Source organism: Elgaria multicarinata, chromosome 3, assembly GCF_023053635.1.
Source record: "Elgaria multicarinata webbii isolate HBS135686 ecotype San Diego chromosome 3, rElgMul1.1.pri, whole genome shotgun sequence".
NCBI lineage: Eukaryota > Metazoa > Chordata > Lepidosauria > Squamata > Anguidae > Elgaria > Elgaria multicarinata.
The window spans coordinates 39,141,880-39,159,712 of NC_086173.1; the positions used below are offsets into that span (position 1 = coordinate 39,141,880).

The 17,833-nt window shown below is 39.5% G+C and overlaps 1 protein-coding gene across 5 annotated transcripts in view; it reads left to right on the forward strand.

Moving 5' to 3' along the window:
* HELZ (helicase with zinc finger) overlaps positions 1–17,613 on the forward strand; it is a 142,556-nt gene extending 124,943 nt beyond the window's left edge. For 3 of the 5 annotated variants that reach the window (XM_063120018.1, XM_063120019.1, XM_063120022.1), the window contains 4 exons: positions 123–633; positions 2,179–2,214; positions 13,298–13,550; positions 16,284–17,613. In XM_063120018.1, the coding sequence (XP_062976088.1) occupies positions 123–633; positions 2,179–2,214; positions 13,298–13,550; positions 16,284–16,615 (1,132 nt within the window). In that variant the 3' untranslated portion in view covers positions 16,616–17,613. The remainder of the gene's footprint in view (positions 1–122; positions 634–2,178; positions 2,215–13,297; positions 13,551–16,283) is intronic. The other 2 variants (XM_063120020.1, XM_063120021.1) reach the window with 1 other exon arrangement.
* Positions 17,614–17,833: the final 220 nt, after the last annotated feature.

Sequence of the window (17,833 nt, forward strand, 5' to 3'; positions counted from 1 at the left end):
GGAGCATGGACCCTGGAACATGGTCCAAATTTATAGATTACTACGTTTAAGTGTAGTGATAAAACAACTCTTATAAGATTCTCCTTTAATTTCTCACTTGGACAATAATTATCTTTATACAGGTTCCAGGATTTTCTCCGAGAACTATCACACCGTGAACAAAATGAAAGCAGGGACCTAGTTGAAATGCCACCACCTCAGTCAAGACTTTTGCAATACAGACAAGTTCAGCCCAGAAGCCCACCAGCACTTCCCTCTCCTTCATGCAACTCAAACCATAGTGGCCACTTTCCTAACTTCTCTGAGAACAGAAACATTGAAATACCTAACAACCCAGCATTTCAGCAGCATTTGCCTCAAATGTACAATCCCCCCTTCTCAGTGCCGTCTGAACACATAGCCGCACCTTCTGTGAAGTACCTGCAATCGGATGGATCATGGACCTATGCTAATCTACACCAGAGTCATCTAATGGGGCAAGGCTTTCATTATGGTATACCTCCATTGCCTCATAGATCACAACAGAACCCTTTTATACAAATACAGAATCATCAGCACACGGTTGGTCAGGAACCATTTCACCCCCTCACTTCACGAGCAGTATCTGCTTCTTCGCTGCACAGCTTAGAAGAGGTATGTGGATTGCAGTATTTGCATGCATATCTGTTAGAGTGTTTTAGAGTGGGCAATTATGTAATGATGATATATTTCATGGTAGTACATGCAAGCTTGAAAGAAAAAGGTGTTCAGTGCAATAGGCTTCCGGTAGGCCTTATTTAATTTTATTGGTTCCGTTTGGTTCTACTGTGCTGGATTTCCATCAAGTTACTGGATGATCCAATGGTTGTTATTTTCAGGAGGTGAAAAGCCATCTTCGCAGATAAGATTTTTCTGCTTTTTACAATGCTGATTTTGGATGAAGGAAAGCTGTAGTAATTAACAAACTAGTATTTTACTTTATTATTTATTATTTATATGATTTATACATGATTTCAGAGTGTTTAGTATTTCAAAACAATATCTACGTAATTAACAAAATGAAAACATGCAAGTAAAACAAAACAAATCAGTAAAATACCATAAAGATATGTTGGTTCAATCTATCTCTTATTAACAAGAGAGTTGGCTCCCACACAGTTCCTCAATGATGTGTCCCTTTGGTGTTCTGTGCATTGAGGTCAAACTTGAAAGGTAGGTTGAGAGGTGGTCTTGGTAGCTACTGTACATATGGAACCTCCTTCGCTTGGAAGCTTACCCAAGCACAAGTTGGACATGTCCTGGAAACATTCCATTTAGGTAGTTCATAACAAATAGATAAAGAGAATCAAAAGTTTGCAAAAGATGTCTTTCAGTTATGGAAGGGCCATTTTATACCTCGTGTTAGAGCATTGTGTAGAAAAGGGAGACGAAATCCCAATATATTGTTCTGCTTGTGCCGAACCACAAGAACTGCAACAGAACTTGGCTATCATAGCAGTATGTATTTTCTTTCTGCTTGCATTTGCACAAGCATTTACAGAACAGTGCTAGTGGCCATTTTCTTTCCAAAAAGCATTCTTTGGATCCAACCCCCCAGTGTGCTTATTTTACAGTGCCAGAACTACACAGACCCAAGGGGCAAGGTCCCCTACCTACTTACCTTCTGCTTTTGGAGGGGGCATAATACTTTTATTTAAGATTCTCCTTGGCCGTTTTGCCTGGATCTTGCCACCATATGTGTCTGTGGCTGAGGAAGGCAGTCTTCCACCTCTGCATTATTTTGTTTACTCAGCCTGTCTATCCAGATCTGCCCGCATTGGGCCTGTTCAGGCGACACACTAAGCCATGGTTAGGCTGCTAACCCCTTTGCAGTAAATGGTTAGAGAGCGTGTTTAAACTGTGTTATGCAGCCACATGACACGCTAAGTCTTGGTTCATAATGTTTAGCTCAGAACCACCACTGTGGTTTAGCATGTCGTCTGAACAGGCTCGCTATGTCTCCAGGTAGGATCTAGCTGGCTGCTTGTTTGCCCCTTGCCCTATACTTGGTTTGGTCAGCTACTCCCTCCTGTCCAAAAGAGTCTTCTGCCACACCCCAAGGGTCCCAGCTGACTTAGAGTCTATGAACACTGGCTGAGGGAACTTTCCAGCCAAGTGGAACAGCCTCACTAACTACTTTAAAACTTACCTTATATCTAGGGCAAGGTCTGGACCCAAAAGAACCCTGACTTCAAGGTGAGCACATTACTGAACTCCAGCAGAAGAATAAGCAGTATTGGGAAGTGACGGGAGGGGAAATTCCAGCTTAGCCCATCAGGAATCACTCAGAGGAGGAGTGGATTCTGTTTCATTGGGTTGAAGCCCTGCTTGGGCAGGAGCAATACTTCTGCTGCAGAACAAATGCATAAGCTTAGTTGGCTTCTTTGCTTTGTGAAGGTCCTGAATGGGGATGTGAAACTAATGAACAAATTCCTGATCCTTTCCTTCTAGAACTAAGGAGGTCGCAGGGGGATGAGTGTTCTAATTACAGGTGGGAAAGCAGAAGGGCCCTGGTTCCTTTAGCTACTGTTCTTAGAAGGCTATAAAAAAAAGTTTGGTTAACCTGGGATTGGTCATGATACTTGGGGACTGGATTATGAATTCAAGCACTGTTAATTTATTTTAAATGTAAGGGACCCTTTTTGTGAGCAGAATTCTCCTTCTGTGAATGGAGCGTAGATTTGGGTCCAACCCATAGTCCATCTGCTCTGGAGACGAGTGGAATGCATGTTGAATATATGCTTATTACACCCAAGTAACTGCTATTGATCATCAGTTTATTTATTTATTTATTTAAAACATTTTACCCTGCTCTTCAGCTGAAAAGGCTCCCAGGGCTGCTTACATAAGATAAATAAACCATGTTTGTTTTAATAAAAGCAAACTCAGTCACAATTTTTTTATTTACATGGTAATTCTTATAGTGACCCACTTGAATGGCTAGTTCAGCTAGAGTCCTCAACATAATCCTTGTTATATAAATTCAGAAAAAGTAAATAACCATGCTATTGCTACATAACTGAGGGGTGATGATGTTGAATTGCAACAAGGCATGTATGTTTATGGGTATTTTAGTAACTAGAATTACATGTGCATGAAGCTGCACAGGTTCCTTCTGGACTCTCCGTGCAGTGTTGAATACCATGTAGTAACGTTAAAGATTAATTAATTGTGCTGATCAGAATTAAAGAAAATAATTACCAGAACTATACTTTATATCTATGCATACTGAGCCATATCTCTTGTTGCCTGTTGCTGCTGCTGCTGCTGCTGCTGCTGCTGTTGTTGTTGTTGTTGTTGTTATTATTATTATTATTATTATTACCTTAAATCTGTGTTTTTGCACCTCAGTTGGGGGACCCAGCATTAGCCGTAAATGGGAAAACACGAGTTTATACCAAACTGGGAAAATAACTACCATAAGTCCTATTAATTTCAGGGTCCTTTAGAAACACAGTTAGGGACCAGGAAATTGCAGTTTATAAGACACAAAAACAAACATTCAACAAATCTTTCCTTTTATGTTTGAAATCAGATTCTATAGCTCTGTTTTGTTTTGTTTTCAAAACTCAGAATCCTAGCTAGTTTTAAACAGATTTTTGTTGCAGGGTCAGTTTTCACAGAGAGACAGAAAGCAAATTAGGGTTTGGTTATGTTTCATTCTTCTAGGCAGCTTTTTCAATATGTAAAATCTAAAATAAATACATTAATGCAATGGGTACCTCTGAGTGCAAAAGAACATAGCTGGTTAGTATTTGCTCATTTTTTCTACTGAATTATTTGAAATAGTATAGCAGTGATCCACTTAGCTTCATATTATACTGTTTCTAACTAGCAATGGTGTATTTGAAAAATCATAGTATCTTGAACTTCTTAAGTAATTCATTTTTGTTTAATGATATTTTTTAAAGAGAATGATGAAAAGAAAGGGTTAAGTAAAATGATAGGGAGGCTTGGGAGAGCTAAGTGAGGCAGAAGAAAAGTGGAACCCCTGTAGTAGGTTGGGATTAAAGGTGGGATCCAGGTGGCTTAGGGTACACAAGGTTATTGAAGATGATGCAGTGCCTCTGTGTTTGGGATTTGTCATTTTATGATGACCTGGAAACTAAGTTCCCCCAGAATAGAGAACCAACGAGACCCTTCAAATGTATGCTGGCCAATTCTAGCTGTGTCCCCCACCCCCATTAGGTATCTGAATGTTTTCCTACATTATTCTTTTCCTTATTTCCCACCTGGGAGCTGATCCTTAAAATGTTGGTTTTAATTTCCAAAAATATTCATATCTCAGGAATGAAGAGTGTGAATCATCTTTTCCTTTCTAGAGGGGTAGCTAGATTAGTTGGTCGCGTCAAAAAACACAAGATGCCAGTGGTTAACCAGTTGTTTTGGGACATTGTCATCTGTTGTGTAGAGAGGGTGAAAGAGACGGGATTTGAATGGGAGTATTGTTACAAATGAAAATACTTGATTAACGTCAGTAATAAATAAGCTTTTGGCAAAATAGATCAGTAGAAATTTGTAGATTCTAACATTCGTTACCGGTGGGGCTTCCCCTTTAAACTAGTGGTTCAGCAAGATGGTCGTTTCTACACAGCCTCATCTGGAACCCAGGTGATTGCCTTATTGAAAAGCCGGCACTTGGATCCTCCAGACTTTGCTACAGGTGACACCCCCGTGGGCTCACGTGGCCACTCTCCAGATTGGTCAACTGCTCGAGGGCACAATAGAAGGGCTGGAATTCAACGTCGTCTAACAAGGGCAGATGGTTCTCCAGACCACAGTCGCTCCCCTCACCCAGATTGAATATGGATACTCATTGATTTGTATGGCTTCCTAGGGAGGCTTGGCTTTCACACAATCCCCTGTACTGCACCTCCTGCACACATATTTAACAGGCTTTCCTTGAATACCTATAACCCCATCTATGTGGGCTTTCAGCAATGCCCACGGTTCAAAAGAACTTTATGATTTTCATATCAGATGTTTAGAATTATTTCCCCTCCTGTTGCCCCCTGGAAACGCCCACAGGTGACGATCACTTCGAGTGATTTCGTGGAGGTCTCGCTTGTTCAGACCTCAGCCAGTCAGTGGCGCTTGTTTGTGATGTTGTTTTGTTCTATTAATGTTGTTCAACATGGTAGTTCCCTCCACGTGCATGCTTTCACTGGGTGTCCTATATCCTCTACTTTGCTTTCTATGCAGTGGTTCATATCATCTAAGCACTACTTACCAAATAGCTTTGTTTTTTCTGGACTCTGATGGCTGACAAACTGAAAATTCTATCATTTAATGTAAAGGGCCTGGGTTCCATAATAAAACGTGGCAAAGTGGAACTGCTGCTCAGGAAAGAGCGACCCGACATCGTTCTGCTACAAGAGACCCATCAGAAATCTCAATTGAAAAACAAAATTAAGGCCAGATGGATTCAACACTACGTATGCTCCCTGGTTCTTCCAAATCAAGAGGAGTAGCCATAATTGTGGCTAACCAATGCCCATTTCAGATCTTGGACACATGCAGTGATACACAAGGCCGTTACATTTTCATTTCGGGACTCTTGGGCTCTGAGCAACTCACAATTGGATCTATCTACGCCCCTAATGTTAATCAATGCTCATTCCTTCAGGGTATGTTTTCTACCCTAGACACTTTCAAAAAGGGTCAGGTAATCCTTGGAGGTGACTTCAACACTGTACCCAATGATGAGATCGCTCTAAGGCTAAGTCTGGTCGACCCCAATCCTCAACTTTTCTTACGGACCTTCTTCAGGAACAGGGCTTGTGTGATATTTGGAGGGTTCGACATCCGCAGGATAGAGACTTTTCCTATTTTTCTGCAAGGCATCGCTTCTATTCCCGTATAGATCTCCTCCTCTTATCTGAGCCCTTAAAGGACAAAGTGACTACAGCTGACATAGGCAACATCACAATGTCAAATCATGCCCCAATTTGGATTGACTTGACACTTTCAGAAGATCGCACCAACTCTTATTTCTGGCGCTTGGACCCTCATCTCTTAACTAAACAATCAGTTCGAGAACAACTGCAAAAAGATCTCTCTGAATACTTCCAATTCAATGACCTGCCAGAAATCTCAACTGATATCTTATGGGATTCTATGAAAGCGGTTCTTCGAGGATCGTGCATCAAAGAGGCTTCACAGATGAAGAAGAAGAGAGAGGCAGCACGCACCAAGCTACTGTACGACATTTCTCATCTCGAAGCGCTTCATAAACGCACCGGCAGTCAAAGGACATATAGACAACTAATGGGTAAACGTGGTGAACTTATTGCTTTAGACACACGTACTGTACATAGATCCTTGGCATTTCTTAATCGTTATTATCACGAATTTGGCAACAAAAGCTCTAGGCTTTTAGCCAAAGCCTTACGCAGAAAAATGGCTAAATCTCGGGTCTCACATATCAAGTCACCTCAGGGGAACCTTCTTTATAAGAATGAGGAAATTTGTAAGGCATTTGAAAATTTCTACCAAAAATTATATACTACAGACAGCCCTGATGTGACCAAGATAGACGCATTCTTAGATAGGCTGATTATCCCTAAATTAAAAGTAGAACATAGAACTCTTCTTAATAGTCTCATAAGAGCTGAGGAGATAGAAGAGACCATAAAACGTTTAAAAAATGGGAAATCACCAGGCATAGATGGTCTTGGGGGGGAATTTTATAAAGCTTTTAAAGTCACCATTACTCCCTATTTAGTGAGATTATTTAATTTTATTTTAGAAGGTGGGGAGATTCCAGAATCCTGGAAACGCACGCGTTTGATAACCATTCCTAAGCCAGGACGAGATCCCCACCTAGTGAACTCTTATCGCCCAATAGCACTTCTTAATCAGGATGCTAAACTCTTCACATCCTTGCTTGCTCATCGTCTGAACCAGTTTATAACAGAATATGTAGATGAAGATCAAACAGGTTTTATGCCAGGTCGACACTTAGCAGATTCAGTGCGCAGGATACTTAACTTAATTCACCACAGCGAAAGCCAAAAGTCTCCTTTGGCACTGTTTTCTCTTGATGTTTTCAAGGCATTTGACTGCTTTGAATGGCCTTTTATTTTCCGCTTATTTCATAAAATGGCGTTTGGTAATCAATTTCTTAAGGTATTGAAGCAATTGTACTCTGATGCTAAGGCAACAGTATGTGTTAACTCTTGGGAATCAAAAAGGTTTCAGATAACTAGAGGCACATGTCAGGGCTGCCCACTCTCCCCACTTATCTTTGCCATTGCAATAGAAGCCCTAGCAACCTCAATTCGGGCAGACCCAGCTATATCGGGGCCTAGAATAAATGGGAGACATCATTGCATCAAGCTTTTTGCTGATGATATATTGCTTATGTTAACAGAACCTAAGGTTGCTCTTCCTGCTCTTCGCACACATCTGGATACCTTCAAGGAAGTTGCTGGTCTGGAGGTCAATTATGACAAATCTGATTTGCTCTGTGTTAATATCCCTTTGGCTGAACAGAAAAATATTCAACGAATTTTTAAAGTCACTTTAAGATTTGGCAGTTTAAAATACTTAGGCATTCAGATCACTAAGGAAATCAAACAACTGCGTATATGCAATTTTGATCCTTTATGGAATGCGCTAAGAAAAGATATGACACTGTGGAAGAAACTTAAATTATCTTGGCTAGGGAGGAACGCAGCCCTGAAAATGACTTTGTTGCCTAAACTGTCTTTTTTATTTCATACCCTGCCAGTAGAGATTCCTGGAAATGAGTTCAAACGTTGGCAACAAGCTCTATCCACATTCAGTGGAGGGGGCAAACGCATCCAGGTCAACCAGGCAACACTATTCCGACCAACTAAACTAGGGGGGTTTGGTGTCCCAAATCTTAGGCTGTACCACATGCTTTTCAATTGAGGCAACTACTCAAAATAATTAGAAATGAGACAGCAATCCCGTGGGTGTCAATTGAAAGCGCCCCCTGCATCCCTACGATCAGGGCGATCCCATTCCTTCCAACACTGAAAAAACATATTCAAACAATTAACCCGTTTTTGAAAGCAAATTTAAAGGTATGGGCAAAGTGGGCAAAATGGTTTGCACCATCCCCTTCCCCCCTAACACCGATTTTAGACCACCCCCGATTCAGAGATCAATTTAAGTATAGACAATTTGCAGGTTGGGAAGAAAAAGGTTTTTTCCATATTCGTGATCTCTTTATACAAGGAAAAATCATATCAATGCAACAATTAGAGGCAAAACTGAGCCCACTCCCTTGTACCTGGCTCCAAAAAATGCAAATAGTCTCTTTTGCAAATGCTCTATATCAATTCCATAACATTCCACGCTCGCTTACTATATTTGAGAAAGCTTGCCTGCCTTATTCTAGAAAGGTTAAAGGGGGAGCTTCTGATATATATCACATGATGTTGGATTGTCAATTCACAGATAAGGGAGGGTTAAAAATTATTTGGGAACATGATCTGTGCACCAGTTTCACTGAAGGTGAATGGAAAAGCTTGTGGCAATCAGCACCCTATAAAACAATATCAGCAAAAGTTAAAGAGCTCACTCTGAAAATCACTCACAGGTGGTATATCACCCCTGTTAGACTGCACCATATTAATGGTAATATATCCCCGCTCTGTTGGCGTGGTTGCTCAGTTCCTGGCACTTATATTCATCTTTGGTGGGAATGTCAACAGGTCAAAACTTTTTGGTCAAGGGTTTTCCAAACCATTACAAACATTATTCATGCTGAAGTAGAAACTGACCCAGCACTGGCTCTACTTTCTATTTTTAGGAATGCCAATAGAAACATTATTCCCAAAGCCTTGGTCACCCATTTGCTGGTTGCAGCCAGGTGGGAAATTGCCCAATTCTGGAAAAGCGACAGAGCTTTTGACCATCAACGCTGGTTTGATAAGATTTGGAAACTAGCTTTAAATGATAAATTGACACAACATAGCAGGTTAGCAAAAGGGGAAACAACATCAGACACATTTTTGGGAAACTGGTTGGACTTTTTCACATTTATTAATGTGAATCCTAGCGAACCTAGACTCCCAATGACTCAGGAATCCTTTTGGTCAGAGGTTCTAACCTAACCTGCATCTTTTTCTGTACTAAGTGCTTATTGAAGGAATGAACACCCATGCTTTTTTATAGTGGTGCTGTGGGAACATTTATATTGTTGTTGAGTGTTTTCTTTTACTCTCTGTGTGTTTATTGTATTTGTCCTTACTTGAAAATCAATAAAAATAGTATTAAAAAAAAAAAAAATTGTAGATTCTGTTACCAGAATCATCTGATACTGAGATCCTAGATACTTGGCCCTTATGAAACGTTTTAGCTGAAGGCTTTTATAGCTTCATCCCACATACCCATTTCCCTCAAATTATCCCCATAGCATAAAGCTGTCATTGTTGTTGTTGTTAGCTAAATCACACCCTGGGTGGCGGCACTCCTAAGATCCAAAGAGTCCTTTGCAAGCAATTCGCACAGTATAACGCTGGTGTGATGAAGCTCTTAGTCACATTCACTCTAAGAGGAAAGCTGTCCTTCTCTTCAATGGCAGCTCCCCTTCCAGAGGAAACAGCAGCTTCATCTAGTTTGACTATTACTTGAGGATATCGCTGTTCCCTATGTTGACACCTCTTAAGGGGAAATGGTTTCAGTATTGTGTCTGGGATCCTGAGCTTTCTCCCACGAGCAGGAAAGGGCTGGAATAGAATTTCTCTTGTTGGGCCTAATGGACGGAGAAGGGAGAGTTTCCCTTTCCTTCTGTAGCCCCTTATGCTTCTTGAAAATCTGTTCTGCAGGGTTGGGGATTCCTTAGGAACAGTAGGGGAGGGAGCTGCAGGGGGCGGCAAAAATCGGCTCCCCTTTTCTGTTGGATCTTGGTCCCATCCGTGAACTGAACACTTCCATTCATGGAAGTCAAGTTAGGATCCAAGCCTATGTTCGCTTCCATTTGGAAATGGAAGTTTTAGAAATCCCTAAAATGCTAATGTGCTTTTTTATTTCCTCTGTCTCATTCCCTCATCCCCTTTCTATGTGACCAGCCAGTATCTGAGTCAAGCCTTCTCTTCCTCTCCTCTCTATAAAATAACCTTTTACTGAAGTGTTGATGGAATTTATATTTAAACAGTTTTTGCATATAGTGCGTTAAGACCAAAATTGAAGAGCTTATAAAGTGAAACACTTCGATAATCCTAAACGGTTTTACACTCATAAATGCCCAGACTTTTGATCATGACTTAATTGAATAGCTTATGAAAAAAATGAAAATATCACAAAATGTTAAATTCCTCAGTGCAGCATAGCATCCCCCCGCCCTCAGTCATGTTCTACACAGCAAGTGGTTTCTTCCTTTGCACTGCAATTTGGGACAGCTACATGCGTCTCACTTCCATTAAATATTTATTCTCATTTTTTATGGATGTATACCCTGTCTTTTAATAAATTTTCTCGTAAAGTGGCTTACAAAAATATTTAAACAGGACAAAATTAAATATTGTTATTTTTTACATTTCTATAACGCCCCATAGCCAAAGCTCTCAAGGGGGTCTACAAAAGATTAAATAAATAAAAACAATACACAGAATTTAAAACCATAAAAACATATAACAGACAATATACCCAAAGACAACATATATCTAAAAATAACTTTGAGCAATCAGCCAAACCTAAAAAACAGATCCGGGATCGATTAAAATCTCATCACATGCTGCTAAATGCCTGGGGATATGTACTTCTATTTCCTGGACACTGGATCTAGCCCATGTTGGGTTGGGACCATGCTGATCTCCAGTGAGTAGATATTCCTGTGAGTTGGTTAGTGGGAGATCAAGGCCCCTTGGTTGTTACCTACTATGGTACATTTGAAGAGAGCTTGAGAGAAGGCCTTTTCTGTTGTGGCACCCCACCTTTGGGATTCTTTAATACATTTTGTACACTGCCTTGCGATTTGATAATAAAGGGCATATATAGTTTTCATAAATAAATAAATAAATAAATAAATAAATAAGCACTACATGGAATGAAAGACTGATCCAGGTATTTTAAATAGATATCATCAACAATTTAATTTAAATTCACAGATACTAAGAGAGAGATTTTCTTAGAAGCACTAAGGGTGGTGTGGGATCAATTAAAATTAAAGTAACTCGTACAATAGCAATGGAAAAATAGAAGGCAGGAATCTTGCCTCACAAAGATTATCAACCAATAGAGGGGAAAACTTTCCTCACTGCAATTGTATTGATTAGCTATACATTAAATGTGAACAGCTTGGTTGTGGCAGCTCCAGATTTTCCAGAGAAAGGGAAAATTGCCCTTTTAGTCCCAATGAAACATAATTCAATGGTATGTGATACTACACCTTCCTTAGAAACCTTAGTTAGAAACCTCCAACCTACATGAGATAGTGGTTGATTTGGAAGCATTTGTTATCCCTTGTTATCTTCAATATTATTGGATTCATTTGGCACGATCAACATTTAGTGAACCTATGTAGCCTTACACACCTTTTGGAAATAATCAAGGAATTATTCTTTTCCTCAATAGTTTTTCTATAATTTCCCCATTTCTAAAGATATACTATGGGCTGGAACACATTTGAAAACTGGAAATATTAGTTTGCATCCTAAGATTCTAAGATAAGTTAATATAAGGAAGTTCACAGAATGAAGTTACTCATCCTCTCCTAGCCTCTGCGGCTGTCCGCACCCCCCAAAAAGTCTTGCCAGAGGGTCATGTTGGATGGGGCAGGGGGGACTACTGGGAGAGGGGAGAATTGCCCCAAATTAGAGACAGGAACTTTCCTTCTGTAAAGTTCTTTAACTTATCTTGGGATTCAACCCATTACATATACAGTAGGATGGGGACTACTGGATAAAATGCCTACCAAACATATAACACACTGTGAAGTGGAGTGATCACAATTCTTATAGAGCTTCCAGCTGAAGAAATGAATGGAAGGATTCTACATATCCAGGGCATCATTATTTTATCCTAGCAGTTTGGAGATATTTCAATATGGGAACATGTTGATTTAGTGAGGACAAAAGATTTATTTAACTATATACTGGTAATATGCAGGCTGAAAGGTTCCAGTATTTTCAAATATGACTAATACTTTCAAATCTGATCTTGCATTGCTGGAGAAAATACAGTCCTTTTGAAAAATACTACAGAATATAAGAATTTAATAACTGCAAAGAAAAATATAGTAGATAAGATATTATTCACATAATCCTAGATAATTTTCATTGACATTTAATGAATTTCTGCATTTTTCTTTTCCAAGTAATAATGATCGAGGTACTTGATTTATAGCATTTTCTTGCACCTTGTGGTTTTGATAATTTAGAGCATTTTCAAACAAATAACAATTTTCAGTAGTTTCTCTTTTAAGAGTAACCTGAGGAATTATAACTTTATTAGTTATAGAATTATGACTTTATGAATTCATTAAAATGTATTGAGACTAGCTAACGATCATGTTATGTGGTCATATATCCAGCTTTTTATATTAGAGGGTGCCCTCCAGTCTTAGAATTTAAGGGGTGTTTTGTTTAATCCTGGATCACAATATTTTTTTTTAATCCATCTTTACTATTTCTCCTTTTCTTTGTTTATTTCCTTTAACTTTAGAACAGAGCAATAGCTGAAAAACTCTCAAAGTGAAAATGAAAAGTGCTTGTAAAACAAACAAATAGATTAAGTTAGACTGTGCTGCTATGTACTACTTAAAAATATTTTCAAGGGATAAACTCAGCCAGTACAGATGAGTAAAAACTGCCATGGAAGTAGAACAAAATTAGAAGTAGCAAATATTTCAGACACTCCAGAGGAAAGTTGTAGAAGGCAAGCCTGGAAGCAGCAAACAATAATGACTGAAATACAAAGTGAGAAATTAGGAACTGAGAGGTCATTGTCAGGGGAAAAGAGGAACATTACCATGTATTACAGTATTGGCTGTTGTGAAACAGGCAGTTTGAAAAGAATGTGGCACTAGAATTGTCATTTAAAGAAGTGCTATAGACCTGTTTCTCCTAGTGTTTAAAGATGAGACCCTTGAGTGGAATTTACTTTTATTCTTTCTACTCTTATACTCAGACAGTTCCAGCTAGGACTTCTCTAGTGTCCGTTAGAAAAATTACATGAAGAAAAATGTACATGTTCTTTTAAAGATTATTTCAAAGTGTAAAGTATTGAGAATCAGGTGGGGGTATTTGTCGCAGGTGGTGTACAAATGATCTCTTTTCTTGCTTTTCTTTTCTTTTCTTCCATGCAGTATGAACCCAGAGGACCAGGCAGGCCGTTGTACCAAAGAAGAATTTCAACTAGTTCAGCCCAGGCTTGTTCTGAAGATTTAAACACTCCTCAAGATAGCCTTGGACAGTGTAAAGAGCTTCAGGACCATAATAACGCATCCTCTTTCAATTATTCATCCCCTGAATTGTGGGTCAACTCCCCCTCATCTGCCCCATATCAGAACATTCCATGCAATGGATCCAGTAGAGCAGGCCAGCCAAGAGAACTGTTAGGTAAGCTGTGCTTCCTTGTCGCCTTTAAACCAGCCCCCACTGTACATAAAGCGTTGCTCTCCTATTTCCAGGTGACCAATGGCTCAGAAAGTTTATTGACATGCTCTTTCCTCTGCATCCAAAGCTTACAGATGTTTTGGACCAATTTCATATTACAAATATCCTGTCATTCTTTCTTTAGTAAGATAACCTGCCGTTTACTGAGACATTTTTAAAAGTGTGTGGTTTAGGACAAAACTCAGGCAACGATAGAAAATGTAGGCCTGGTTTGGACGTAGCACTAAAACATGAGTTAGTATTTTGAGAACGAGCAGGCACAAGTCTTGAACTTGCACTTTCTCCCCTCCGGTTGAACAGTTGGTTTGATCAAATCAGGATTAAACCATTGTTTAATATTTTGGTTTGAGCATCCAGGTTCCCATATTCAGTTCTAATTGAAAACTGCAGTTTGTTAAAAACTCTGAATAGAAACTATAAACTTTTTTCACATTGTGCACAAAGGGAAAAGGGGAACACATGAGCCTGTAGCTCATGCCTGTTCAACTTCATGCTTTTAAAACTATTCTGTGTTCTGTATATTGTTGGTCAATGAGAGGGAGAAGCAGGCAGGATAGAGTTAACCTCCTCTCCCATAGAAACTAGGGCCAATCAAGTGAAACCGTCCCTCCAGACGGGGAGGAACGCCTCTGCCTTCCAAGAAAAGCAAGGTTAAGTGTAGGGCTTCCAGAGTATCTGTGAAACCTTACTTCTTTTTCCTTCGTATCTCAGGATCTGATTCTCTGTTGTTTCTCCTCCACTGTCATTTCTGAGATAGGGACATAGGCTTGGTGGGATGCTGGCAGACACATGCAAGGGTAGTGATGAGGACCATTCAGGACGCAGGAGTGCACAGGGTTGGAAAAGGAAGTGGGGGGATTTTCTGAGAAAGATGCACCAAATCAAACTCCTTCCAGCCATATACAGTATTGTTTAGCATGGAAGCCCTTCTAATCATCCTCTATAGGGAAATCAAACATTAAAGCTGTCCACATGGCTGCAGAAGGGTAGAAACTTTGGGTGGGGTCGGGGTCCATTCTTCCCCTCTTTCCATGTTCTGAGCCCTTTCCAGAATTATTTGCGGAGGTCATGCTTAAGGAGTGGAAGGATCCAACCGAAAGCAGGGCCCCTGACAATTTCTATAGGAAATTTTATAACCTGCTAGGCAGAGATTTACCTAAGGGTAACCTGATCAAAGTAAAGATTTATATATGACTGGAAGTCATCTTCATCTTTAGTGGGAGGTGTTTTTTTCCAGCTGATGGGAATTTTGGTGTTGAAATTTCACCTAAAAGTGAAAACAGTGTATCCTGTCTCCTTCTAAAACAAATGAGGCTCCTGAACCAGTAGCACCATTCCAAGTGAGACTGAAATCTTACTAAAAATCATGTCATTAAGATATTGAATGCCTTCACCTTAAGTGGGTGGTGCTTTGTGAACGTTCATCACAGTTGTTGGTACCACAAGCAGACTGAGTGATCTTCCAAGTTTCTCATGGTCTTAGTTCCTTGCTATCAAAAGCACCATACTCCATAAAGAATTTGGCAATTAAAAACAAAGTTGTCAATGTTCAGTGCTCGTGCCGAGAGCACAGTGCATGCAAAGGGGCTTTTACTTCCCCCCCCTAAACCAGCACTGTCTTCCTTTGCCAGTCTTATGTATACCATGTGCCACATTCTAAGGGAGTCTTTAGAGCAGCAGTGAGCAACTTTGGGCAGCCCAGGAGCCAGTTTCCACCCACCGAACCCTGGACACACTGCAGGCCGCTCTACCCCTGCCGCCGTCCTCATGTTGCAAAAAAAGGGGGCAAATAAGCTAAAGTTGCCCATTATAAGCCCCTGGAGGGGGTTGCTGCCAAATTTAGCGGCAACCCATTTATTTATTTATTTATTTATTTATTTATACATTTATATACTGCCCCACAGCCGAAGCTCTCTGGGTGGTTCACAGAAAGTTTAAAACAGTAAACATTAAAAAGTATACAAAATTTAAAACCTATGACTTCTTCTTTTTCTCCCCCCTTTTTAAAGACAAAAAAATTAGTGAGCAATGGGGTTGGGTGGTCTGCACTGGGAACCACTGACTCATGGGCCATGTATTGCCCTTCCCAGCTTTGAAGCAAAAACAGGAGCCCAAGGCCACATTATTTTTGGATTTTGCAGCAAGTGGAGCCCACTTGCTCCAAAATCTTCCAATTAAGGTGGTGTTTGTGTATGTGTACATTCCACTCACATATAAGATCATTTAAACTCCCCGATTCAAACAGTAATCCACTGCATCCCCAGGAATCTCCCAAAGTTGGAGGCGCTCTGGGGATGGCCCTCCGTAAGTCTAAGGGCTGATATCTGAGGGACATTTTGCACTTCTTCTTTTTCCCAATTTCCATTCATACATGGTTGGATTTTCCCCAAATGAATTTATTTTATAACCACTACCTCTGAAGCTGTTGCCTCATAATGATACTCAGGGCACTTTCAGAAGTAGCACCAGGGCTTTCAAAAACCTGTAAACATTGAGAATTGGGGGCTTCGTATGGCATTCAAAACATTGGCTAATTCCCACAGCCTTTCGTTAGCTGCTTCACTCAAAACTTGGCGAAGGTGAACCTGGTCAATAGCAATTTCTCCTGCTTGTGATGTCTCTTTTGTGAAAAGAGTTGAGTTAAAATGGCTGCCTTTTTTGGTTCTCTATTTCCAGTTCCATCGAAGACTGTCAAACCCCCAGACGAACAGATGAAAGTTGAGACCATCCAGATGTCCAATTCTTTTAATTACAACATGCTCCAACATCTTGGACAGTTCCCGCCCCTCATGCCCAACAAGCAGATTGTTGAATCCAACAGCAACAGTCAGCCGAGCGCTGGTGTGAACAAGCCTGCCATGTCCTACGCAAGTGCTCTGAGGGCTCCACCAAAGCCCAAAGCCCCACCTGAGCAGACGAAAAAGAATAGTGACCCTTTGTCTTTGTTTCAGGAACTTAGTCTAGGTAGTTCATCAGGTAGCAATGGCTTTTACTCCTATTTTAAATAATCAGAATATTTTTGTAGAGAAATTTTAATTTCTATTTGTGTCAGTAGATTTAAGATAGTTGGGGCTTCCCCTGCAGTTGCCACCATTTTTCTTTGTTTATATTAGTGAATATATCTTGGTTTAATTGCTTTGCTGCTAGACTTGAAGCTAACCTTTATAAATTATATTCCAATATCTTACCTTTTTTTTTTTTTGATGTGGGTCAGAGGTTTGAAAAAAAAAATCCCTAGAAAAATACACTTAAAAAAAAATTATGTAACTTTATATATGTGTTGCATTAAAGCTAGCAGCTGAAAAATTAACTGTGCAACTTTAAAAAAAATATAAAAAATTTAAAAAAACTTGTCTAAATTGTATTTTAAAAAATGTAAGTAGCCTTTACATTTATTCAATAACATTTAGCATACTATGCTGGGTTTCTGTACCAGAAATGGCCAGTTAATGTACAAATGTATGTTTATGTCTGCTTAAATTGTTTATTTTATTTTTTAAAAAAAGATGCAGCATCTTCTAATTACTTTCAGTTTTATCAGCTTTCTGTAAATGGATGCTGCATTCTAAGACTTTTATAGTTTTAGAACCTGTATGATGTGGTATAGTAATCTCCTTTGACTGTAGGATAAAGTGAAGACCTTCTTTGCAGACCCACATGCCACTGTTTGTAACATTTCAGAGTTTTAAAAAGCAGTGGTTATTATATAAAAAAGGAAAATAGTACACATTTTATTTTTGGACAAGCTGCTAATTTTAGCTTGTTGGAAAGATTAATTTGATAGGTTTGTAAACAAGAATCATGAAATTAAAAACAATTTTTTCGCTATGTTGGGTGCTTTGTAGTTTAATAACTATTTAAAAGAAACAATTGAGTGAATTTAGTAAAATATTTGGGTCCCCCTCCCAACTATGCATGTGTAAATGCTTGTAATCTGGTTTCTCCCCCTTCAGCTTCTCTGGTGGTATAAAGAATTGTGCCGCTTTAAGTTCCCCGCCCCCCAAAACCTTTTGGTACATTATTTGATGTTTACATTAAATGTGACATTATACACGGATATTCAAATATTTTGCTAACTGTTTTGTTTGAGGAACATCATTAAAGAAGATTTTTATGTTTGTCAAAGCTGTATCCAAATTAATCCACATTTCTGGGGAGTCGAGTTGTGGGGAAGGGAGGGGGAGCAGATATGATCTACATGGTTGTTTTTATCTTTGTATGTTCTG